Genomic DNA, 27,677 nt, shown 5'->3' with positions numbered 1-27,677 from the left:
TGTTTATTGATAAATCTTTTCATTTGGTTACTTTTGTTGCTGTAAATTGAAGCTCCAGGAAAGTGTGAGTGCACATCTTTTATTTTACTTATCACCACTGCAGTTTTAAATACTACACTATTATTTCTTCTCTGGTTCTCTTCACATATACCGTGACAAGGATTACTGAAGTGCTGCACCTACCCCCCTGTTTTTATCCAGTTTTCTGATCGGAAAAGAGAGACTCTGTATAGAGACTCCGTATTGGTGTTTAAGCTGCTTTTGGACTTTTATCACTTTGTTTCCACGCTGAATTTATAAATATGTAGACTCAAAATTTCTCCAAGAGTTTTAAGACTATATAAAATGCCTACCTCAGATCAGGAAGATGAAGAATTTATGAACGAATGGCTCGGTCAATTAGAAAATTGTTCATTTGGTTTAATGAAAATTTTTATCAACAAAAAGAATAGCAAATTATCGTTATTAGATAGAGAAATAAACCAACTAGAAGAAAGATTGACTCCTTTTTTAGACACACAAGAATACAAACAGAGCTCCATTTTAATACAGAGCAAAATGGAAAAAATGGAAACCGATACAAAACACATTAAAGTAAAAAAATATATACGCGACAAACAAGACTATGCTAAAAAACAAATCAGAACATATAATCAAAGAGCCAAGCACTACCCAGACATGACACGGAGAGGTAGATCACCAGTTAGAAGATATCAACAATACAACACTAACTACCAAAAACACTCAACATCACACACTAGAAACAACTACAAATATAATTCATTACACAGACCACCACATAAATCTCCTAGTCCCAGGAATATAAACTTCCAGAACACAAAAAAAACACCAAAATATACAAAGATACTCACCAAATCCACCACAGAACACAAAATTAAAAGCCTCTCCTTCCCCTGATAATTTAATTAAGAGAAACCGTTTCTACACACTATCTTCTGACTATGCCTTAGACTTGGAAGAACATTTTTTAGAAATAGAACCAAAGAGATACCAGACACATATATACCCCACAGAAGAAATAATAGAAAGAAAGAAAAGAAGCTTAACATTAGAGGCAGAAGAGCTGGTAGAAGAATCCAAGAAAGGAAGGATCCAATAAAAACCATAAGCTATTCCAACCAAGAATCAGGAATTTTTAACCTTTCTCACAAAATTTTAACCTCTACACAGCTAGCAGTTTTGAGTAAAGGCTTGAAATATGCCCCTATCTGAAATTTCAACCAATTCTTGGCCTATTTAGACATTAATAAGTTTGTAAGACAAGCCACATTAAAGAGATTTTACATTAACAAACAAACTATCTCCAACACTATCCCACAAAATACAGACAACAATTCGGAAATTAAGCACACACAATTAAAACCCAAGTCAACCTTCTTTCCCTATACGCACAAATCAGGATGTTTAGAAACTTCTGAAAAGCTAGTAACCCGGGATATAAATAAAATAAAACACAGTAAAACAGATGTCAACAACTTTACTAAAAAAGAAAGGGAAGAATTAAAAGAATTGAAAAATGACGATAGCATAGTTATAAAACCAGCAGACAAGGGAGGCAGCCTAGTGATTATGCCTAAAGACATGTATATGACAGAAGCATATAAACACTTGAAGAATATCTCCATATATGAAACTCTCACTCAAGATCCTACCAAAATTATAAAAAAGAAATTATTACTCCTCATTGACAAAGGCAAAAACGACAATATTTTAAATAATTCTGAGTATTCCTACATCGATATACAATTCCCGTCTATACCAGTTATATATTTTCTTCCTAAAATACACAAGGACATAAAAAATCCCGTCCCATAGTTTCAGGTATTAATTCAGTGCTTTCAAACCTTTCTGAATATATACTGTAGATGTAATTTTGCAACCTTATGTACAAAGGACCAAATCCTACATAAGGGATAGCATGGGTCTCCTTCAAATTCTAAAAAATATAGATTGGGGCAATAATTACATTTTAGTAAGTAGCGATGTGCAGTCGCTATATACCATCAATTGATTTTATTGTGGAAGGTATCCAGTTGAGTTTAGAAAACAATTATTTTTGGTTTTAGGATACTTTTTATCTGCAAAAAAACTGGTACGGCGATGGGGACTAGGTTCGCCCCTAGGAAGACTCCTCTGTATGGGGCGGGCATGCCTGGGTGGCACATCTGGTTCTCTATCGCCGCTACAGTGATGATTTGGTTTTTTTTTTATCTGGAAGGGGCCAGAGAAAGTTTTAGCTGAATTTTTACACTTTTTAAATGTAAACACCAGAGGTATAATCTTAAGCTCTAATTACAGCAAAACTTCTATCAATTTTTTAGACCTGGAAATGTATATGGAAAATAATACTATAAAAACCCGCACACTAAAAAAAAAAAAAAAAGTACATACTAACACCTTCATTGACCTCACTAGTTGCCACTATGCCCCATGGCTGAATGGTGTACCAAAAAGTCAGTTTTTTTTTTTATTCTTTATTTTTGTTGTGCAGGTAGGTACATTACAGTTTCAAACGCCACAACAGTGTACTTATATATCTATACAGGCTTAACATTGGCAAGAGTATGTGCACAATTTTTAAAATATAAGCAAGATTATAAGCAAGGTTTAACAATGGTGAAGTGTTACTGCAATGTAGGTTAGCATGTGTGTGAATTAGGTTGCTTTGCTGTATACTACTGCAGTTTTGTGAGTGCTGGAACAAACAAGTCTGCTTGAAAAACTAGGCCGGTGCTTCAATCATAAGGATCAGCAGACCTGAAGAGTATTAGTTAAGTAGATTAGATAAGTAAATGAGTAGTCTGGCTATACTGGATGGTTAGTACAGTTACCCCCCTTCATCATAGCTGCATTATACATATTAACACAGGACTCCTAGCTTCAGCATCATTAGAGTCAATATGGAAATCAAAAGGAGAGGTCTTAAAAAGTGCAACACAAGGAAAGAAATAGAACATACTTAGAGCTTTGTCAATATGCATGTAGATGTCAGGATAATGGTGACATGGTCAGATACAGGTTTAGTAACGATCACTGCATGGCATTAACTCTTCTAGATATGCAAGATAGAGGATTACGGTCTAATAGAGAGTGGATGCTTGTTACAGAGTAGATAGGCTAGGTAGTATGTGATGCCTCTCTATGCGTATGACATGAGGGGAGATGTTAAAATAAAGGAAAATTAAACACGAATATAACATATAGCTAGTGTCTGCTAAGTAAACACCACTGGGACTCCCACACCCATCATTACCAACGGCAAAACATGCGAGGGCAAGTTCGTTGGTGTCCAGGCTCATGATGTTCGGTACGTATTCCGTCAGCCCACTTCCAAGGCCGGGAAGCACAAGTCCAGTGTGTATAAGGTCCCGATGCCCATGCTGATTATCAGAATGTCATATGGAGATTGAGTCCCGGTAGCCTCTAGGCAGGTGTGGGGGGTAAAGGCTCTCCTGCCCCAGGCCGTCCTAAAGGCCTGCATGCCAGTACCACAGGCTCGGTTGCTCGTAAATGAGGCCAAGTCTCTCCCTGTTGGGATCCCGCTAATGTTCCTGTTGGTCTATTGCCGCTTGCGGCGGTGGACCCTCAGCCTCTGTGGTTTATGCCTAGGTAGGTGTAGGGTGAGTGGCTTAGATGCTTGAGAGTGAGCTGTGCTTGGAGGGGTCCCACCCCACTCCCGCTTTGCTCTGCTGCTCTGCGCCATCTTGGATCTGCAGTGAGCAGTGCCTGTACCATTGCAGTTGCCTGTTTGTGCCGAGTTGTGTGGGTTCCACCCGTGGGGACCAGGATAACCCCCACCGGTCCAAAGGGGGGGGTCTCCTGTGGTCACTTGCCATGTCGAGCTGCGGTATCCAGCATGGGGAAACTGTCCGTGTCTCCCCCGCTCTGCTGCTGACAGGCCTCACTTTACTGCCGTGGTTCCCGGCATTTTTGAGCCTCACTTCGGGTATCTAACGGTGTGGTAGTGTGTCCCCCTTCTGGAGGGCACCTCAGATTCAAGTTTGTCACCCTGTGGTTCAAAATATTGCCGGAAAACTGCAGACATGTCTGCTTGCAGGTCAGGCTCCGCCCCCCAAAAAGTCAGTTTTTAAGATTAAAAAGAAATTGCACAGACAGCATTACTTTTACTACACAAGCTCAGATTCTAAAAGATAAATTAATTAAAAAGAAGTACAATACCACCACCTTAGACACTCTAATCGAAAATATAGGTACCCTTGACAGAAATATTTTGCTGGAATATAAACCGAAACAAAAACACGACATGGTGCTTCCTTTAGTTTTTAATTACAGCAACAAAAGTAACCAAATGAAAAGATTTATCAATAAACATTGGGATTTACTTAAGGAGGATGATATACTGTGAAAGATCCTACCGTCCGAACCCAAAATCGTATTCAGAGGAGCTCCTAATATCAGATCCTTCCTAACTACAAATTACACAAAAATATCCACTAAACAAAAAAAAACTTTTTTTTAAAAAACGAGGTTTCTTCAAATGTAAATACACCGATAATTCCTGTAATAGTACTTATAAATTTAAGTCAAATATCACTAACAAAGAACACAAAATAAATAATTTCATCACCTATAATACAAAAAATTTAATTTACCTGTTGGAGTGCCCTTGAGGTCGCCAATACGTAGGCATGACGACTAGAAAACTAAAAACCAGGATAGCCGAACATTGCAGGAATATTCTAAAAGACTTTGGTAACCATACAGTGTCCAAACATTTCCAAATACACAATAATAATCCTAAATTCCTGAATTTTTACGCTATAGATGTGTGCACTTTACCATGGAGAAGTGGCAATATTAAAAAAATCCTTGGGCAGTGTGAAATGAAATGGGTCTTTTACCTCAAAACTTTAATTCCCACCGGGCTTAATTCAGACTTCGATCAGTACAATATTTTATAACCCCCATTTTTTTTTTTCATTTTTTTTTTTTTTTCATTTTTTTATAATTCTTTATTTTTGTTGTGCCTTATGAGTTACAATCAATCCTGTTATGCCACGACAGCAGTCACAGGTATATCAACGTTAACATCGTCATGACAGGTCTAATCTGCACATTTTTTGTGAGTAGGTATGCGTACTAGTACGTACAATCAACGTTAACAACGAGCGAATTATTAAAAGTTTTGCTTATTAAAACGTACATATCATGGAAAAGTTGGTTATAACCCCCATTTTTAAATATATATATATATATTTTAATCATTTCCTCTTCCATTGATTTTAATTGGTTAATGCCTATAGCTTTGTATTCAATTTTACATTGTTAATATGATTTATGTGTTGTAAATCTTATTTTATTTTTATTTTTAATTAAATTTTTATGTGAATTACACTTTTATTACTTTTCATTATTTAATTTGCTTAATACTGTATCATCTAGATTTGTTATTATATGAAGTATATTTTTAAACTTGTATTGGTATTTACAAAGATGCTCTTAGATTCAGTTATTACCATGTACTCCATTTTTTTTATTATTTTGGTCCTTTTTACGCTGTTATTTTTCCCTCAATTATACTTATTATTTTTATCTAATATAGTCTATGCATAGATATTATTATTATTATTATTATTATTAATAGAAGTTGTTTTAGTGTCTTATCTCAAAAAATATATTTTTATTTTATGTCTATAGAGGGAGCTATTGCTCCTCTTATTTCTTTTAGTATGTCTTATTTGAGTTCTTTGCCTGTAGAGGGAGCTACTGCCCATTTTATCTCTGTTATACAAATTACCTGTCCACCATTTTTTTTTCATCCCCAGCTTATCCAGGCAGATGCCATTTTGTTGGAGCCAAATAAAGATTTAAAAAAAAATAATAATACTAATAATAATAATAATTAATTGTGACCTTGATGTTCAAAATCCTATCCCTATTTAAGCAGCTCAGGTCCCATTCACTCTGTAAAACACTTTTGATAACGCCTATCCAAGGAGAAACGCTTTAAGTGTATTGTTTATAACTTTTATTTTATTATATATTGTATTACTTTTATTATTTTTTAACATTAAAGTACTTTTTTAATTGGACCTAACTTTACTGCTGTTGGGTTGTTTGGAGCTATATCCCTGGTGGGGATCATACCACCCAAGGGCTTTAGATTGAGCAAACCGGAACTTGCTCTTTAGCATGCGAGTAGGTTTAACTTATTTCTGCTTATACTCCCTTTTACGGTGTACACTGTGGCGGAACCCGCCTCGCCACTGGACATTGGAGGGGCCTGGCTGCCTGCCTCCTACCTGCTGACTATGCTGACCTGCTGACTATGGCCCCTGGTACGTTTTAAAGAACTATATTTGGGCATGTAATATTTTATATTACTGCTACTGGACCTTTAAGGGCCATCCGTGGACCTATTGGGACTTTTTGGGATAATGTACCTTTAAGACTGTGGAGCATATTACAGTAATACTGCCTTTAATATTATGTATGTATTTATGTGTTCAGTTAACCTGGGATATGTATGCAGCATTCGTCTGATTGTTCGGTAGAATCACTCCATTCATTATATTGAGTGAAACTACCGAACGACCAGACCACCCAGGAATAAGTGTGCCTCCAATTACCATTTGCAACAATGTTGCAAACGGGTAATTGGCAATCAGTGCAGTGTGGTCTTTGTCCTTTGGGTGGCCGCCATTCGGGAAACGAACACGTGGCGGCGGCCATCTTAAACTCCCGAACAGCGGTGTTTTGCCGTCGAGTGTCTGGAACTAAAATCGGACACTCGACTAGGCAAACACCGCTGAGACCTCCAGACTTCCAGAATTTCGTGTGGAAACTACCGAACGGCCCGCCGTTCGGTAGAAAGAACCCCACGAACTAGGGGATTCATTCAAATCCTCCTTAGGCTCCATAACCCAGGCAATTCGTATGTTTTTATTCCCTTGTCTGTGACCGACCGCAGGGCCAAAATGCATGGAACTGTTTTCGGATACTTTACCCATGCGGTCGGTCAAATCTTTGCCTGCTCATAACTCCCGAACCCCTGGTCCGATCTGGGTGATTTTTGAGTATGTTGCTCACCCAGATCAAGGCTATCAGAGGATACCATTTTTAAAGGGGTATCCCTATGTTTAGGGGTACATCCAGAACCCCAGGGAACTTGTGTCTGGAATAATGGGATTATGTGTCACACTAAGAGGAGGGGATGTGTGGGTTGCAACCGTGATGCTATTGGATATTTTACACCTCCCCTGTGGGCAGTCTTATATGTGTAAGATAAAAATAAAAGCCAGGCTGGATGTGCCAGTCGTGAGTTCCTGTTTAACCCTCAAAGTGAAGTGTCGTCTCATTATTGGGGGAGGATTTATTGCATGCTGTTCCAGTTTGACTGCTAGGAGTGCAAACCTATTCGTATGGTTCCTATTCAACTGTCTACAGCATTCAGAGGCTTGAGAAGATTTATATGCTTCTCAGATTCGGTGATTGTGGTGTCTGCCAGAGTGCTTGGAGTCCTCAGGAAACGCTAGGAGCATCCATTAACGGAGGTACCCAGTCGGGGTGCCAGGCGATCCGTTACATACACTATTGTGGTTCTGTTTGTTTATCTCCACAAATACACGGACGGAAGAATTTATATCTACACCTGTATCCTTGAGTGGGGATCATACCACTTCAAGCGCTATCAGAGTAGCCAGGTTTTGCAACTCTATTACATGTGAGTGTACATTTTATATTTTTTACCTACCCTTGCTTCATAGCTCTACATACTTCACCATATATGATTTTTATTTGTTTTTTTTTATGAGGATACCCCCTACCACACCTATAACTCGAAGAACTGCCTCTGCACTTGATCCATAGGCGGGGATTATTCCGCACAGGCACATACACTGGAGCTGTATTGAAGCTCCAGGAAAGTGTGAGTGCACATCTTTTATTTTACTTATCACCACTGCAGTTTTAAATACTACACTATTATTTCTTCTCTGGTTCTCTTCACATATACCGTGACAAGGATTACTGAAGCGCTGCACCTACCCCCCTGTTTTTATCCATTTTTCTTGTATCTGCCATCTAGGCATACCTATATGTGTATGGTATGTGTATGGTATGTGGGTGCATGTGAGCGGTGCAAGACCATGTTGTCAGAGTATAAACAAGAAACAAAATTGTAGCGGACCACCTGGTAACCTGACTAGTTAACTCCGCTATTTCTCTTCCTTCAGCTGAATAGGAACCATTTAGGGCAAGCATGTCAAACTCAAAGGCTAGCAAGGGCCAAATAAACAAGGTTTACGTTTATGTGGGCCGCAATTAATCGATAACTTAAGTTTTCATAGAAAAGTACAGTATAAAAAAAAAAAACCCTAGCGACCCCCTCTACTAAACCTCATGTCTACTAAAACCCCAGCCCCCCCTCGTCTACTAAATCCCAGTCCCTTTCTCATCTACTAAATCTTAGTCCCCCCCATGTCTACTAAATCCCAGTCCCCACGTCTACTAAACCCGTGCCCGTTTTAAAAATAAAAACCAAAAAACATTAGCCAACAAGCAGTGTCCGGAGTTCTGCCTCTGGTATACCCCCAATTGCCCCATCTGCACATTTAAAAAAGCGGATCCTCCTGTTACTCCTTGAAACCCTCACACACACTCACTGAAACACACTCACTAACATTTACACAGAATCACTCCAACACACACATACACTCACACATACACATTCACTGACAGACACACAGGCTCCCTCACAGACACACACTTACATACAAACACTCAATCACACAGACACACACAAAGACAGCCATGCACACAGACAGCGATGCCCACAGAGTCACAGACAGCCATACAGTCAGACATATACACACACACACACAGACAGCCATACAAACAGCCATGCACACACAGCCATACAGACAGCTATGCACACAGACAGCCGTACACACAGCCATGGACACAGACACCCATGCACACACACACAAACACACATTTACCCCCAACACTCATTTTTAAAAAAATTTAAATCTACCCAGCCTCCCTACCTTTGGGAGAGCTTGGTGGATTTCTTACCTGGGGTCTAGTGGGGCTGCTGGGCAGGCGGTGATGCCAGGAGCCAGAGTGACATCATATTCCGGCTCCCGGCATCACTGCAGGTAGCTGAGTAGGGAGAGCTTACACTCAGAGCTCCCTTGCCGTGGGCCGCGGAGAGACCCATTTCTCCCCAGTAACTGGACGACACACAGTTCTGGAGGTACAACAACACTTTATTGGCCACACACGGATTTTAAGCATAACTCCAGGCAAGGGATGTAACACACATACAATGTCCCCTCCCAGGATCCTCCCCATACCTGGGAATCTAAAGCGGGGAAGAGGTTTGTCCCTTTGTCTCCAAAAGCCTGCCACCCAAACACAGGGTTTCCCAAATCCGGGGACGGGGGGGGGTCTTCGTCCCATGAGCCTCTGTACCTGGGAGACCAAGCGCGGGAAAAAGGGACCGTCCCTTTGTATCCCAAGCACGCCCGCGGGATAAGAGCTAGTCTCTTTGTCTAAGCAGGCACCACAAAGCCCGCCAAACTCGCCAGTGCCCCAAAAGTGTCCACACCAACCTCAGGCAAGGGAAGCATCTCCTTTCGCCTATATGAAATGGCAACCATCCAGGGGAGCATTCATTAATTTGCGGTTTCACACTTATGTTGCGAGTGCGAACGTTCTAATTGATTGGCGCGAACATGCGAACATCGGGAAACAATCCATTCTTCTGCATGAATGGCAGCCTGCTGGAGGAGTGCTCACTAATTGCTTCTGTGACGGATTCCCTATCCCTGGATTAAAAAGTTTTCTGTCCCATTCGCCTGTTTGTTTGGCTTTTAAACTACCGAACTAGACCAAACGCAGGCCCTGATTCTCTGGAACTGTTTTGGGCATGGGACCATATGTGCGGTCATTCAAAACTATGACTTCCAGGAAATTGCTGAACCCCTGAACCGATCTGGGTGATTTTTGGATATGTTGGTCACCCAGGTCAGGGCTATCAGGGGATGTAATTTTGTGGGTTTTGGGGGTATTTTCGAGGTACTGTTAAAAAGTGTTTTTTCTGTGCTTGGAGATAATTGGATTAGATTAGTACAGTTCCTGATCCAATTATCTCCCAGGCACAGGGGAGGGAATATCCTATGCATGGGAGTGTCCTGGATCTGAGATCCAATGTGATTGTGTATATGTTTATACTGTATTTTACTCCAGAGGGGAGTGCACCTTGCATGGGGGTTGTCATAAAAGGCCAGTGTGGCTACCAATAAATCAATTCCTGCTTACGCTCAACATAGAGTCTCATCTCATGCTTGTAGGGAACCGCTTTACCTGCTATAATCACCAGCTGTTGTAAGAGCTATACAGCTATACCGACTTTGGGATGTGGAAAGCATCACTTTGAATAGGGGGAAAGAACATTTCTGGCGGTGAAACCCCACATCCTCTCGGGGTGGCCACCACAGCTTCCCTTGCGGTTTGACACTATGTTGCGAGGTGTGAAGGTTCTAAGCCAACATTCTAAATGGGTTATCGGGGTGGTCGGTCCGGGAGGCAAATTAATTTCCTTCATGGGAGCACTCTCGAACGGGGAGCGGGAAGAAGGCACGAACAGATTGGGAAACACAAATAATATCATACGAAAGATGGGGAAACACACATAATATCAGACAGGCAATTCACGGACCGGCATCGGTCCCGCCACAAAAATATTAAGTTTAAACAAAAAATTCTGCAAGACAGTCCTTGTGACTGAGTTCTAGTACGCCACCCGAGTACCTCCACCAAGTCTGCTTCCTCGTAGCTATCAGGGACCCTGGAGTACTTTAGACCCAGTCGCCAAGGCTTGACTGGGATCACTGATGGCCTTTTCCACAGAGACGGGTGCTCTGTGTGTGTCAGGGGTGCTCTGTGTTTGTGTGTGATGGGTGCTCTGTGTGTATGTGAGGAGTACTGTGAGGGGTGCACTGTGCGTGTGAGGAGTGCACTGTGTGTGTGAGAGGTCCTCTGTGTGTATGAAGATTTGCTCTGTGCCTGTTTGAGGGGTGCTGTGTGTGAGGGGTGCAGTGTTCGTGTGTGTGATGGGTGCTCTGTGTGTGAGACTGTGTTGGTATATGGCCTATATATTGGAGGGATGGGAGTAAATATGCATATTTTATTATTATTTTAAAAAATCATACATAAATGAACTTTATGTCCCCTCTCCGTTCATTTGACCTTTTCCTCAGGGAGGGGGACATTGCTTTGGTGGTGTGGTGGAGATGAACAGCTCTAGACTGCCTGCTGCAGGCAGAGTTCACTCCTCCAGTGATATCCTTGGAGCATTACCATGGTAACCCCCGGAAACACTATGAATTGCCGAGCTCTTGGGAGGAACCTTCTGGCTTACAGCTCCTCCTCTCACTGGCCACATCGAAATGATCTCCCCTGTTGGCCCACTGGGCATTTGCCGGTGTGCCCTATGACCAGTCCGGGCCTTGCTGTTGGAAGGCAGTCTGACACTTGATGGAGGTATGTTTTTGGTCAGGTCAGTCAGTCAGTCAGTGGCTTTGCTATTTTATCTCAGATAAAATTCTTATAGTACCCTGCCGTATCCATAAATACTTGCCTCCAATTTGATATCCTCCAAGATTTTCTGCAAACCTGCCTAAGGGTAGATTGTAATTTATCCAAAAATCTATGGCTTGTGGTTGTGACAGAAAAGAGGTCTTGTTGCTGGTCACTTTTTTGAAGAATTACTTGTCATTTCTTCTCAATGTACTGCTGCAGGGCTAGTTCGACATGAGAAAAGTTAAGAATTATCGCTGTAAACATGCTTTACGGCACTCAGGAAGCATGCATCTGTCTTCATCAGCGGTCAAGCCGCATCCTGTAACTGAACTAATTGTATACAGAATACAGCCACCATCTTTCACTGCTATGGTTACAGCCAAAAACCTTTGTTGATGAGCTGGTTTTACAGATTAACCCTGGATATAATGTTTTAACTCTCTTTTACAATCTTACATATAAGTGTGTTATATTAATACACCACTTTCACGCTAGTATATAGTAATATAAAGTTTTTATTTTTCAGTTCTTAAAAAGTTGTGTTATATTTATTATTTTTTTAATCCTTAGCACCTGCATTGATAATTGAAATGTATTAAATCTAATTTTATATGTTGAATCATTTATGTGAGTGAACCTTTGTATTCATTTTTAATTCTACAATTTACATCTTGGTAACACTTTACTATTAATACACTATTTATTCTCACCTTGCGGTAGATATTCTAATCCTAGTGTTGCGGTAGGTATTCTAATCCTAGCGTTGCGGTAGGTATTCTAATCCTAGTGTTGCGGTAGATATTCTAATCCTAGCGTTGCGGTAGGTATTCTAATCCTAGCGTTGAGGTAGGTATTCTAATCCTAGCGTTGCGGTAGGTATTCTAATCCTAGCGTTGCGGTAGGTATTCTAATCCTAGCGTTGCGGTAGGTATTCTAATCCTAGCGTTGCGGTAGATATTCTAATCCTAGTGTTGCGGTAGGTATTCTAATCCTAGCGTTGCGGTAGGTATTCTAATCCTAGCGTTGCGGTAGGTATTCTAATCCTAGCGTTGCGGTAGGTATTCTAATCCTAGCGTTGCGGTAGGTATTCTAATTCTAGCGTTGCGGTAGGTATTCTAATCCTAGCGTTGCGGTAGGTATTCTAATTCTAGCGTTGCGGTAGGTATTCTAATTCTAGCGTTGCGGTAGGTATTCTAATCCTAGCGTTGAGGTAGATATTCTAATCCTAGCATTGAGATAGATATTCTAATCCTAGCGTTGCGGTAGATATTCTAATCCTAGCGTTGCGGTAGATTTTCTAATCCTAGCGTTGCGGTAGATATTCTAATTCTAGCGTTGAGGTAGATATTCTAATCCTAGCATTGCGGTAGGTATTCTAATCCTAGCGTTGAGGTAGATATTCTAATCCTAGCGTTGCGGTAGGTATTCTAATCCTAGCGTTGCAGTAGGTATTCTAATCCTAGCGTTGCGGTAGGTATTCTAATCCTAGCATTGCGGTAGGTATTCTAATCCTAGCGTTGCGGTAGGTATTCTAATTATAGCGTTGCGGTAGGTATTCTAATCCTAGCGTTGCGGTAGGTATTCTAATTCTAGCGTTGCAGTAGGTATTCTAATCCTAGCGTTGAGGTAGATATTCTAATCCTAGCGTTGAGATAGATATTCTAATCCTAGCGTTGAGATAGATATTCTAATCCTAGCGTTGCGGTAGATATTCTAATCCTAGCGTTGCGGTAGATTTTCTAATCCTAGCGTTGCGGTAGATTTTCTAATCCTAGCGTTGCGGTAGATATTCTAATTCTAGCGTTGAGGTAGATATTCTAATCCTAGCGTTGAGGTAGATATTCTAATCCTAGCGTTGAGGTAGATATTCTAATCCTAGCGTTGCGGTAGGTATTCTAATCCTAGCGTTGAGGTAGATATTCTAATTCTAGCGTTGAGGTAGATATTCTAATCCTAGCGTTGTGGTAGGTATTCTAATCCTAGCGTTGAGGTAGATATTCTAATCCTAGCGTTGAGGTAGATATTCTAATCCTAGCGTTGAGGTAGATATTCTAATCCTAGCGTTGCGGTAGATTTTCTAATCCTAGCGTTGCGGTAGATTTTCTAATCCTAGCGTTGCGGTAGGTATTCTAATCCTAGCATTGAGATAGATATTCTAATCCTAGCGTTGAGGTAGATATTCTAATCCTAGCGTTGCGGTAGATATTCTAATTCTAGCGTTGAGGTAGATATTCTAATCCTAGCATTGCGGTAGGTATTCTAATCCTAGCGTTGCGGTAGGTATTCTAATCCTAGCGTTGCGGTAGGTATTCTAATCCTAGTGTTGCGGTAGGTATTCTAATCCTAGCGTTGCGGTAGGTATTGTAATCCTAGCGTTGCGGTAGGTATTCTAATCCTAGCGTTGCGGTAGGTATTCTAATCCTAGCGTTGTGGTAGGTATTCTAATCCTAGCGTTGCGGTAGGTATTCTAATCCTAGCGTTGCGGTAGGTATTCTAATCCTAGCGTTGAGGTAGATATTCTAATCCTAGCGCTGCGGTAGATATTCTAATCCTTGCGTTGAGGTAGATATTCTAATCCTAGCATTGAGATAGATATTCTAATCCTAGTGTTGAGGTAGGTATTCTAATCCTAGCGTTGCGGTAGGTATTCTAATCCTAGCGTTGCGGTAGGTATTCTAATTCTAGCGTTGCGGTAGGTATTCTAATCCTAGCATTGCGGTAGGTATTCTAATTCTAGCGTTGAGGTAGATATTCTAATCCTAGTGCTGCGGTAGATATTCTAATCCTAGCGCTGCGGTAGATATTCTAATCCTTGCGTTGAGGTAGATATTCTAATCCTAGCATTGAGGTAGATATTCTAATCCTAGCGTTGCGGTAGATTTTCTAATCCTAGCGTTGCGGTAGATTTTCTAATCCTAGCGTTGCGGTAGATTTTCTGATCCTAGCATTGCAGTAAAATGCTCTTACCTTGTAATAAATATTCTTGCCCTCAGGTGCACGCCCTGTGCTCAGTATGTAGTCATAGTTGCGATGGTCAATAATTAATATTCCACCAGGACGGACCATTTTTGCAATGTTATGAAGAGCCAGGCGCTGGTCACTCTGATCACCTGGAAACACATTTAAAAAGAAAGAAATGTTAACAAGAATAATAATTATTTCTAATAATAATTCTAGGGATTTGTGCTCATTAGTAAGAATGATTAATTGCTGATGTCGGTGAAACACTATCTAAAATTGTATATAATGTGTGTACGCGTGCTTTGTGTATACTGAGTGCACATGCGCTATGTACATATAACAAGTGTACGCGCGTTGTGTGTGCATTGTAGCGGACCCCCTGGTAACCCAACTGGTCACCTTCAGCCATTCAGGAACCCTTACAACAAGCGGGCATCCATTCCCCCCCAGTAACTGGACACCACACAGTTCTGGAGGTAAAAACACCGACAATCCTTTATTGGTGCACACAGTTTTTTTAAGCACAGACCCCTGCAGGGGATCTATATTCAGTTCAACACAATCCTTTGTCCCAGGCAGGAGAAGGGGGATGGGTTACAGATAACCATCTCCCTCTCTGGGAGATACATTAAAACATATTTCACACGGGGGGGGGGGAGGGAGGAAGAGTTAGGGGCTCTGCGCCCCGGGAAGGGGTCACCCATGTAAAAGCTGTATCGCTGGATAGCCCCGGGTCCCAACTAGGATCCCTGCAAATAGCATTGCAACAGAGCCTGAGAAATCATTGTATAAAGTCTGGGGCTCGAGGCTCTGTACGTCCCTGCAATTAGTTCCACAGCATTGCTTGGTTTAGTCCGGGAAATTCAAACTTCGTGCCCAAACCAAGCAACAGCCAATCCGGAAAAAGGGCGCAAACCAAATCGCGCCAATCAGCGCTTAGGGAGAAGAGGGGTTTCGCCACCCAATCAGGGGAAAGGGCGTGAAAGCCATGTGCACCAATCAGCGCTCGGGAAGGAGAGGAGTCTCGCAGCCCAATCAGGAGAATGGGCGCAAAACACCGTTTGAATAGGCGCTCCTCCTCTGATTGGTCACCTGCGCCCCACAGTGATCAATCAGCGCTTACTCATGCCGACCCATCAGGAGAATGGCATGAACCCAGTTTGAATGGGAGCTCCTTCTCCTGATTGGTTGGCGGGACTTCCAGGCAGCCACCGGGACTTTGTGGCTGTGAAGCTGACTTACAGCCCCAGGGTCTCCGCTTGGACTCGCACCTCTCCCAGATGGCTGCTTCAACTTAGGCAGCTCTCTGGAGGGGAAAATAGTGATTATAGCTCCCTTAGGAGAAGTAGGGTGATCCGAACTGCCAGTACCCCAACAGTGTCCCCACCAACCTCAGGGACACATTTCTGTAGTCCCGGTGTTAAGACCCTGCAAGGGAAGGGTATCCTTTGGGGATACGAATGCTCCCCCTGGCGGCCACCCCTGATACCAACAGGGATTTAACCCGTGCTGGCACTTTTTTACTGCATGGTGGCCTTTGCTGTCAACTAGCGTTAAAGCTCTGTACTGCACGATGACAGATTGTCATGTGATCCTTAAGTGGCTAAAAAAACCACAAAACAATTAAGCAAAATATCTATGTATTCATAAATACAATTAAATAGATCTCGTCAGGCAACATTATTCTTAATCAGATAAAGGAAAATCTTAATGAAGCAATATTTATTATCAACAAAAATAGTTGATATAAAATATGACAAATAATTGACACCAACAGATAAAAATAAAATTGAGAAATTAACAGAAAATTCGAATTCCTTATTTTGCTGTTACAGTAATAATATCTTTTGCCAGGGAAACATAGAAATATAGAATGTGACGGCAGATAAGAACCATTCGGCCCATCTAGTCTGCCCAATTTTCTAAATACTTTCATTAGTCCCTGGCCTTATCTTATAGTTAGGATAGCCTTATGCCTATCCCACGCATGCTTAAACTCCTTTACTGTGTTAACCTCTACCACTTCAGCTGGAAGGCTATTCCATGCATCCACTACCCTCTTAGTAAAGAAATACTTCCTGATATTATTTTTAAACCTTTGCCCCTCTAATTTAAGACTATGTCCTCTTGTTGTGGTAGTTTTTCTTCTTTTAAATCACCGTTGGAAAACTTGCCACTCACCAAAATAAAATTTGATTCCCAAGGCTGCTAGCCTTACTTATTTACAATCCATGGACTTTGTACCTGTGACGGCAGTCACCGTCACTGGGGATTGAGAAAGACACTATGTGTGGGTCCCCAGATTCCTTTTGTGTTTTGGTCACCCTGTGCCCAGTATTAGTGCAGGGTATGTTGAATGTATTGATTGTCTGTGCCTTTCTCCCCCCCCCCTTTTCCTGTCCTATTGTTTCCATTGCAGGGCATTGTCCCAGGGACACAGCCAGACCAGTTTAAACTAGTTGCCATGTCCCTCCTCAATATCCCATTAGCCCTTGCTATTGTCCGACCCCACCCTTCCTTGTACTGTAGTGCTCGATGCACCCTTTTGTAGGTATATGAGGCTGTTGGGGGCTTAAATATGCGTGCTATTTATATTAAAGTCAGTTACTGTTTTAACCTTCACGAAGTGTCATCTGGTGTTTGGGGAACGGGATATAATCTGCTGATGAAAAGTGTGTCCAGGGCTATAAACACAGTAGCCTGGTCCAGGGTGGAGAAGGCCCTCAGTGATCCCAGTCAAGCCTCGGCAACTTGGTCTAAAGTGCTCCAGTGTCCCTGATAGCTACGAGGAAGCAGACTTGGTGGAGGTACTCGATCTGAGTACTTGAGATCCGTCACATTGGTGGCAGCTGTGGGATGGCTTCCTATTCTTTGACTATGACTGGGACCCCTGTATGCCTTCTGCAATTTGCCAAGATTAATGGAGCTACCACCAGTGCAGCGCCCTCCTTCAAGGAGGAGTTCCAGCAGAGGCTACTGTGACGAAATGCCTTTTGTCACTGGATTTATTGGTGACAAGCTGCCCTTTACCCCTGGCTGTTGGAGGAGCCTGATTGCCAGCCTCTTACCTGTTGACTATGGTCCCTGGGAGATTTGGCCCTTCAGGTGCAACATTTGGGCATATTGGATTTGTATGGTGCTGCTGCTGGCCCTTTAAAAACCATCCGTGGACATATGACTTTTAGGAACAATGTCCCTTTAAGACTGTGTAGCAGATTGCATTCAGGCTGTCTTCAATATTATGTATGCTATTATGTGTTCGGTAAATTGTAAATGTGTAGGTTCTATGTGATAAATGTAGCAGTATGTATTTTTATGTCTTTTATTGTCCTTTGTCTGCCATGTGGCTAATGGAGTTTTGCCTCTGTCCTTGGAGATAATTGGATTACTTCCCAATTATCTCCAGGATAGAGACTATCTGGAACTTGTTTTGGGCAGAAAAGCCATGCTTCATTTGGTCACAAAGGACTTTCCCTTAACTTTTGAACCACTGGTCTGATTCGTGCCATTTTTGAATATGTTGTTCCGCTGAATGGATTGATTGTGAATATGTATGGAGATTGGATGTATGGTTTTAGAGTTATGAAAGTTGGGTAAAAAGTATGTTTTAACTGTATGTGTAATTGGGTTACCTCCCAGGATAAGGGGAGGGAATCTGTGGGTTGTAACTGGGATGTTATTGGTTGTTTTATACCTCCCTGTGGGCGGTCCTGTATTGGCAAAGATTGTAATAAAAACCAGACTGGGTGTGCCAGCACCTCAGATCATCTTGTACCTTCATGAAGTTTCGCCTCATGTTTGGGGGATTGGAGAACTACACTCTGGGGATTGCTATAATCACTATACTCCCCAGGGTATAATCGCTGAGCTCTGCTAAGAGCTTGTTCCTGTTCCTGCTCTCTGGAATTAGGAGAGGTCCACCTACTGGAAGCTGGACCCTGGTCTTGTGTCCAGAGTGGGTGGAGTCGGCGTGACCCCAACCAAGCTGCGGCGGTTCGTGGGGTCTGCAGTGGTTATGGTGTCAGGCAGAGTGCTTGGAGACCTCGGAAAGCACTAGGAGCATCCGTCAGCGGAGGGTACCCGGTCGGGGTGCCAGCGGTTCCGTTACAGTGGTGGCAGCGCTGGGATGGCGTCCTAGTGCGAGGAGAAGCAGCTCGGAGACACAGTTAGTTTGGAATTACAATTTGAGGGCAACGCTAGTATTCGTACAGCGCCCCTGTTCACAGCAAACATGACTTATCGCTTTGAGGGCGACGCTTACAGGAAGGAGGTAGAGAGGCGGTTAACCAGGTATGGCCCGAATATTTCGGTAGAGACGCTCCTGGCCACCGTGCGCAAGTTGGATGAGGAGAATCGAGCGGCATGGGAATTGGAGCTCTGATTTCGGAGATTGGGGCTGTGGCCAATCGGTCTCTCCTCCCTGCAGCAACCAGCATCCCAGGGAGAGGAGATTGTCGGTCCCTCGTCCCTGCAGCAACCAGCATCCCAGGGAGCCGAAGGTGCCGTCCTTCCTCCCCAGCGGCAGTGTGTACCCCAGAGAGCAGAAGGTGTCGTCCTTCCTCTCCAGCGGCAGTGTGAGTTCCAGGGAGCTGAAGGTGTTGTCCTTCCTCTCCAGCGGCAGTGTGAGTTCCAGAGAGCAGAAGGTGTCGTCCTTCCTTTGCAGCGGCAGTATGAGTCCCAGAGAGCAGAGGGTGTCGTCCTTCCTCTCCAGCGGCAGTGTGAGTCCCAGAGAGCTGAAGGTGTCATCCTTCCTTCCCAGCGGCAGTGTGAGTCCCAGAGAGCAGAAGGTGTTGTCCTTCCTCTCCAGCGGCAGTGTGAGTTCCAGAGAGCAGAAGGTGTCGTCCTTCCTTCGCAGCGGCAGTATGAGTCCCAGAGAGCAGAGGGTGTCGTCCTTCCTCTCCAGCGGCAGTGTGAGTTCCAGGGAGCCGAAGGTGCCGTCCTTCCTCCCCAGCGGCAGTGTAAGTTCAAGGGATCCGAAAGTATTGTCCTTACTCCCCAGCGGCAGAGTGAGTTCCAGGGGGAGGAGGCAACCGGTCTTCCTTCCCAGTGGCAACTTACCCCACAAAGGGGAGACCCTAATCCCCCAGAAGGTGCAGATGAGATCGTAGTCTATGCACCCGACATACAGGGATGCTGGACGGTCTATCCAGATCCCCAACTACCCTCACAAGAACACCGGGCGGAAGAGGTAAGCAATGTCTCTCCTCCCCAACCAAGTTGCGTCCAGGCTACCCCAGCAGAAGCACTGGCATCGGGGCAGAGCGCAGTTGGCCTCTGCCCCCCAGTCTCTACAGCATGTTGCCCAGCAGCACCAGAGGAACCACCAGGTGCAGTAAATGTGTGTTGTGGGTGGGCTACTCATGTACTTGTTCACTGTGGGTGGGTTTATCGACTAACTCAGGCACTGACCGAGAGGTCAGGTACCTGGTTAGTCTCCCCCCCCAAAGGGGAGATGTGTGACGAAATGCCTTTTGTCACTGGATTTATTGGTGACAAGCTGCCCTTTACCCCTGGCTGTTGGAGGAGCCTGATTGCCAGCCTCTTACCTGTTGACTATGGTCCCTGGGAGATTTGGCCCTTCAGGTGCAACATTTGGGCATATTGGATTTGTATGGTGCTGCTGCTGGCCCTTTAAAAACCATCCGTGGACATATTATGACTTTTAGGAACAATGTCCCTTTAAGACTGTGTAGCAGATTGCATTCAGGCTGTCTTCAATATTATGTATGCTATTATGTGTTCGGTAAATTGTAAATGTGTAGGTTCTATGTGATAAATGTAAAAGTATGTATTTTTATGTCTTTTATTGTCCTTCCATTGTCCATGTGGCTAATGGAGTTTTGCCTCTGTCCTTGGAGATAATTGGATTACTTCCCAATTATCTCCAGGATAGAGACTATGCGGAACTTGTTTTGGGCAGAAAAGCCATGCTTCATTTGGTCACAAAGGACTTTCCCTTAACTTTTGAACCACTGGTCTGATTCGTGCCATTTTTTAATATGTTGTTCCGCTGAATGGATTGATTGTGAATATGTATTTTTTATGGAGATTGGATGTATGGTTTTAGAGTTATGAAACTTGGGTAAAAAGTATGTTTTAACTGTATGTGTAATTGGGTTACCTCCCAGGATAAGGGGAGGGAATCTGTGGGTTGTAACTGGGATGTTATTGGTTGTTTTATACCTCCCTGTGGACGGTCCTGTATTGGCAAAGATTGTAATAAAAACCAGACTGGGTGTGCCAGCACCTCAGATCATCTTGTACCTTCATGAGGTTTCAGCTCATGTTTGGGGGATTGGAGAACTACACTCTGGGGATTGCTATAATCACTATACTCCCCAGGGTATAATCGCTGAGCTCTGCTAAGAGCTTGTTCCTGTTCCTGCTCTCTGGAATTCGGAGAGGTCCACCTACTGGAAGCTGGACCCTGGTCTTGGGTCCAGAGTGGGTGGAGTCGGCGAGACCCCAACCAAGCTGCGGCGGTTCGTGGGGTCTGCAGTGGTTATGGTGTCAGGCAGAGTGCTTGGAGACCTCGGAAAGCACTAGGAGCATCCGTCAGCGGAGGGTACCCGGTCGGGGTGCCAGCGGTTCCATTACAGCTACAATCAGCTCAGTCCCAGTATGATGGCCCTTTTTTGACAGATGGCGAACTGGACCAGTGGGACACGATCGGTCAGGATCTCTGGAACAATGTCCTTGAGGTGGTCTCCGGTGAGAATGCCTCCCAACCATTATGCAATGTTTTGGGATCAAGTCAATTTGCAGATGCAATTCTTGGGAGAGCAGCCCCTGGCAAAATGGGTGTTCAAATTAGAGGAGCTGGTCCAGAACAAATTGTGGCTGGATGATTCTTACCGGGCCTTAAGGTGGTATGCAGTCCAGCAGTACCCATTTCTAGTGGATGACCCCAACTGGGTGCCTCTGCCAATCGCTGCTTTCTAGTGCTCACTGAGTACTTCCAAGCACTCCACCAGACACCATCAGCACCTTAGTCCCCACTTCCAGTGTTACAGCTTGGTTGGGGTCTTGCTGTCTTTCACCCACCCTGGACCCAAGACCAGGATCCAGCTTCTAGTGGGCAGACCTCTCCTCCTCCAGAGAGTACAGCAGGATAGCTCTTACAAGAGCTAGTGATTATAGCACCAAAGAACAATCCCAAGAGCAGGGATTATAGCTGGCATAGCTTTCCCCTACAAGCACGAGACGAGGCTCTGTGTTGAGGGTAAACTGGAACTGGTTTATTGGTAGCCATTACAGTGTCTCTCTCTCATTGGGATTACATTGGCTCTCAGGCCCAGGACACTGCCATACAAAATGAGACAATCCCTCCCCTGTGCCTGGGAGATAATTGGATCAAGAACTGTGCTAACTTAATTATCTCCAGGCAGAAAAACACAAATTTCAGCAGTACCATGAAAGTACCCTAAAAAACCCATGATAACCCCACAAAAATGACATCCCCTGATAGCCCCGATCTGGGTGATCAACATATCCAAAAATCACATAGATTGGTTCAGGGGTTCGGGATTTCCATGGAAGTCATATTTTTGACCAACCACACGCATGGTCCCATGCCCAAAACAGTTCTAGAGAATCAGGTGATGATAGGGCTTAACAAGCTTCCGGGTGGTCCCTGGTTCATGCATCTGTTCAGTTCCCAAAAAGGATAGCAAAAAGGCGCGAACAAAGTCTTTTATGATATAAATACGGGTGGAAAAATCTACCCTAGGTGAGTGGAGAAAATGGTGAAGTGAATTGGTGTCTTAAAAAACAGAAACTAAATAAATAAAAATAATAATATATAGTAGGAAGAAGTTCTCAACTGGTAAAAGAGCTTCCCATTAAAGCTCTGAAACAATGAAACTGTTGTATAAGGGGAATAACAGCAAGTAAATGTAAAAGTCCTTTCTGGACTTCCTCAGGGATGTATAATCTTGCTCCGTCGAGTTCTTCTTATATACGGGGATTTCATGGTAAACTTGCGGCAGCTGATAGTGTGCGTTCCACTGTGGAACGCATAAAACACTTCTGTGTGTAAACGTCACTTCTGGTTAATGTAACTTGCGGTTGACAGCATAACAGAGCAGAATATGTCGAAGTCAATGTTCTGCACAGAGGGCATCATGAGAAATTTAGTTTTTCCAATATCGTTCTGTTTATAAGGAAGAACAAGGCAGTCATGGACTAGAGTGAACTACAATAGAAAAAATTATATTAAAAAAAGAGAAATAATAAACATTTATATATATATATATATATATATATATATATATATATATATATATATATATATATATATATACACACACATTTGTGTAAGGGGCAAATAGCCGTATATGGAGTAAGGATCCAGCATAAGCGTAGGATAGTATAAAGGGAGCAAGTCGGTTGTAGTGTGCCGAGACCGACGATACGGTAGGCCTGTAAATAAAGAGGGCCCACCAAGGAGTAAGAAAGTAAAGTAAATGGAAAGAAAAGAGAAAGTGTTGAAATGAGGAGTGGATGGGAGGGTCATTCTGATGCTGACCTCAAGCGATATGAGTCAGGTAAGGGGTGTCCCTTATATAGGGGAGTGAATTAATTTAAGCCCCTCCTTACTTGTGTAAGGGGCAAATAGCCATATATGGAGTAAGGATCCAGCATAAGCGTAGGATAGTATAAAGGGAGCTAGTCGGTTGTGGTGTGCCGAGACCGACGATACGGTAGGCCTGTAAATAAAGAGGGCAAAAATGAATAATCAAAGATTTAATACAGTCAACAAGTATATACAAATTAACCAGACATTTCCTTAAATGCATTACAGTATTTAATTCCTGGAAGGATTTTGAAGGTAGGAATCTAGGACCGAAAGTGGACACCATTTGTTGTGGGTAGGATAGTATGTTATCTCTACTGTTGGTGCGTGTTCACTCGTTTCGGAATGTGGTAGAGCCAATAGGTAATGATATATGTGTTTATGTACGTGGGATCGTTAAAGACAATGATCTATCTGAGTGGTGGTGATGGTAGTGGATTCTCTGGCCTGAGAAAGGCATAAAAGGCAATGTGCATGGCTGGTAATGGCCGACTTGGTAGTATAATTGAATGGTTGTAGATCTAATAGGTCCGATAAGGATGAAAAGTTGGATGGCTATTGGTAATCTCTGCGAGGAACGTGGAGGAATGGATTCCTGAAAACCTCTGAGTATATTCTTATCTGGTATGATAGCATGAAGTTATAGTAGTTTTGGCCATAGATTATCCTGTGTTGTTGAATGCCTGTAAAATATATAATTAATGGTGTGTGAGATAGTTTAAGGTGGCAAAAAGAAGCAAAACCTAGGAGAAATGGTATGACACAGGTTGAGCTATGTTGTGTTCCGATTAGATTCAGGTGAAAAGCTGTGTTATGCGTTCTACAAGTATAGGACAAAAGTGCTAGGTGGGATAGTGCATGCTATGCTGCATGAGTACGTCTAATCCATGATTTTGTCTCTGGAACGAAAGAGTGGCCGTGACTGTATGGGCGGCTGTAGGAAGCGTATGATTAACATGCCTGGAATATAAATGAGACAATTGTCAGCAGGGGTGTATACCCCTGCCTGGTACATGAAAGTAAAAGAAATGTGATAAGTGGCCAACCAAGTGAGTTCCCCAGAAATATCATGACCTTGTGGATGAGTAGTGGCGTTTGTTGATGATATGACATGTACTTAGTTGTCTGAGGAACAACGGATTGATGACCCTGACCATGATTTACCCCATGCCACAGCAGCTGCTACAATGGGGTAGATCCCCCAAAGGGGCTGAGGTGGTGGAAAAATGTCCAAACCTGGATGCCATGGCCAACAGCTCCAAAGTAATGGTTCCCAGTAGATCGCTGCCAAACCCGTGGTAGACGCTGCCTCTGACCATCTGGTTGGAGAAGTGTCAGACAATCCCGAAAGGAACATGCTTTTACCATGCCAAGTGGTTAAGAAATTCCCCCCCATGTGCAGGTCTGCTGTTGCTGGGGTGTCTAGGGACATCCTCTCATCGTCATGTTGGAAGTGTGGAAAAAAGGGGAAAGTACTCTGGATGTGAAAGTGTGGTCTTGTGGTATGATTGTCATGGCAAAATTAAGGAACCTGGAAGGGATTGTAGTTCCTTGCAGTTGTCGGTACTAAGCAGGAGGTAGTGATTGATGTAGTTGAGAATGTTCCCTATTTGTCTTGTGGTAACTTGCGTGTATGGATGCCGACTCAAGTTGTATGCCCAGTAATGTGATGATTTGTCTGGGCCTTCTGTTTCTTATGGGGTACTGGGACGCCCAAGTGGTCAACCGGACTAAGCTGCCGTGAGGCTTCTAGGGAAAAATATGTTATGTTTGATCAACAAGAGGTCTTCTAGATAGTGTATGACTGTAAGCCTCTGGATATGTTATTATAACCAGCACAGAGTATCTGCGAATATCGATAGTAGGCTAATCTGTAGCCCGAAAGTTAAGCGGGGAAAGGATTGCCCATTTTATGCCATGTAAGTGCCAGTGTGTAGGGTAGATGGTAGCCATTTACTGCGTTGATATTGGTCTTACTTAACCAAACTTCAACCCATGCTTGAGTGATAGCTGTAAAGGTAGATCAATGGTGTTGTATAGTAAGGAAACTCCTCGGAGGTTATGAGGGAGTTGAGACTTGGGGTAGCGGAGGTGTGTGGTGCCAATAAGTCTATGGTTAGTCTTAGTTTAAGGGAAGATTTTCTTGTGACAATACCAATGTGTTTGTTTTTGGTGCCATGCTGTAAATGGTGGAGACTGGAAGACCCCTCTGCAAATCTTGGCTATGAGTGTGTTTACAGCCAATGGTTCTGTTGTGCTGACTGTAAGTGAGGGCATGCTATATTCCTTGAAGGTGTATTTATGATACCTGTAAGGGAGCCCTTTGAAGCTCCAGAGCTTTAGTAAATCTACTACAAGTCTGGAAGGGTGATGAGTCAGGAGTGTTGAAAATGCATTGGTGTGTACAGATGGTGAGTACGTTATTTGTAGGTTCTATTGGGACACATGGTTTGTCATGTGCCCTGAACCATTTTAACATATATGCAACAGTCTATATGCAATGCAACTACTCATATCAATTGTCTCTGGTAGTTCAGAGGTGCTGGTACCTGGAGCCTGAGAGTGCTTGTCCATTTGTTTGGGACAAAATCCCTTCTGTATGGGTACCTGCACAAATAAACATCTCTACATATTCCAAATGCCAAACCAACCAAGGGATGGTCAGTTCCAGATTTACCTGGAATCCCTGGATCTGACCATCACAGATACATCATCATACATATATGCCTTGCTTCCCCATTGTGCTGGGATCATACATGCAGGGTTAACGTCTTGTGTGTCATAAGAATTTATTGTAGCAGGTAACCGAGTTTCGGTTGGTGCTGGTTGTACAGTAGCGTGAGGCCTTGTGAGGGCTGTGGTGACCGACTCGAGATTGCCAGTCTGTCATAAGCCGGGGTGCTAGGAAGAGGTGATTCTTCACCATCTTTTTGAGAAATACTTAAATAACAATAAAGATTGCAATTATTATTTGTACCCAGGGGTCTTGTACTGGCTTGCTAACTAAGCCGTAAGGCGAAACGATTAGGCTTGGCATTTTTTTTGGTGACTGGTGAGGCCCTGCTAGTTGCCAAGTGGCTTGAGAGGCTCTATCTATGCTTGGCGCGAGGGGATTTTGTGTGGCCACTGAACGTTGTGGCAGGATGTTGGCCTCTCGGTGACAGTAACCAGAAACTAGGAAGGGGAGTGACAGGTGAGGCCCTCTCTATGATACAATGCGAGGCGGCTAGCTCACGAGTGGCCCGAGGGGTGTATGCCTCCGAGTGTGAGGCGGGGTGTTGGCCTCGCGGGACCACTAACCGAAGCATAATGCAGAGAAAAAAGGGGGTAATACCTATTGGGCCCTAGAACCCTAATTGCCAGTACACTATTACTATTCCAGGGAAGGTAAGAGATGGATAACTACATGAGCAGGTGTATGTACCTGGTAGTATGGTATTGAACCTGACAATCCGTATAGGTTTTTTAGTAGTAACTGTAACCTGAATGGATAAAACCGTATGGCATAAGGAAATATGGCATAGACCAAGCTTATCTTAATACGTACAGTATATGTGAAAAGTAAAGTGCCGTGATGTGTAAATATTAAACATCGTCGCCATACTGGTTAAATATGTATCAATCTTAACCCATTAAGTGCCGTATGTACAAGTGAAAAAGTGATCTGTCCCCAGCTTGTATGTTGTATGTCCCCTTGCTAGGGGAAAGTCTGTTGTGTGAGCAGCGTGCTGTGAAAGATGTATGTGAACTATATTACCAGTTACGTATATACAGATGTGTCTGCTACTGTGTAATAATATATGTATTTATACCAGATGTTGATATAGTGCTTGCTATGTGAATTGTTGTATGTCTTGTAGAATGGTAGGGGTCAGTGAACATGGTGTTGCAAAATGCCAGTGCACTGGAGATCTGCCGAGTGCCCTATAGGTGGCAGTGTAGCTGGATACTGATTGGTATGTGAAATGTTGTTTGTCTGTTGACCTATAGGTGTCAGTGTTTTGGTGTTTGTAAAACCCCATGAAAATTGTCAATGTACTTGACAGACCTGTAGGTGGCAGTGTTGATAGAACCACTGTTGGTCTTGATGTGAAATGTAAATTATTGTGACTTAAACCTAAAGTTGAGCCCGTGCTGGAGTTTAATTTATGGTTATGTTTAAACAATCTTATGTGTAATTTATATTGGCTGGTAAATTGTATATGACGTGTGAAGACAGTTTTGCTGTTGACCAGTAGGGGTCAGAAATGCTGATTGTATGTTAAAATACCCTTTAACCCCTTAAGGACCAAACTTCTGGAATAAAAGGGAATCACAACATGTCACACATGTCATGTGTCCTTAAGGGGTTAATCCTACCGTTTGACAGATAGGAGTCAGTATAAAAGTGAAAATGCTGTAGTTAGTTTGTTTGCTTATAAAGTGAAATAAAGTCTGAGAAGCCTGTAGTATACCGATTGACCGGTAGGGGTCAGCATGTAGGCGAAAATGCCGTGGTTAGTTGGTTTGTACATGAAATGCGATAATGTCTGAGAAGCCTGTATTACACAGAATGACCGGTAGGGGTCAGTGT

General features: G+C 43.1%; 1 protein-coding gene across 1 annotated transcript in view; it reads right to left on the bottom strand.

Moving 5' to 3' along the window:
• Nucleotides 1-27,677, bottom strand: part of GNMT (glycine N-methyltransferase) — a 137,021-nt gene that overhangs the window by 47,338 nt on the left and 62,006 nt on the right. Inside the window, exon 4 of the mRNA XM_063444214.1 lies at nt 14,536-14,678. Within this exon, the coding sequence (XP_063300284.1) occupies nt 14,536-14,678 (143 nt within the window). The remainder of the gene's footprint in view (nt 1-14,535; nt 14,679-27,677) is intronic.

Source organism: Pelobates fuscus, chromosome 2, assembly GCF_036172605.1.
Source record: "Pelobates fuscus isolate aPelFus1 chromosome 2, aPelFus1.pri, whole genome shotgun sequence".
NCBI lineage: Eukaryota > Metazoa > Chordata > Amphibia > Anura > Pelobatidae > Pelobates > Pelobates fuscus.
This window is presented reverse-complemented; position numbering and strand designations above follow the sequence as displayed.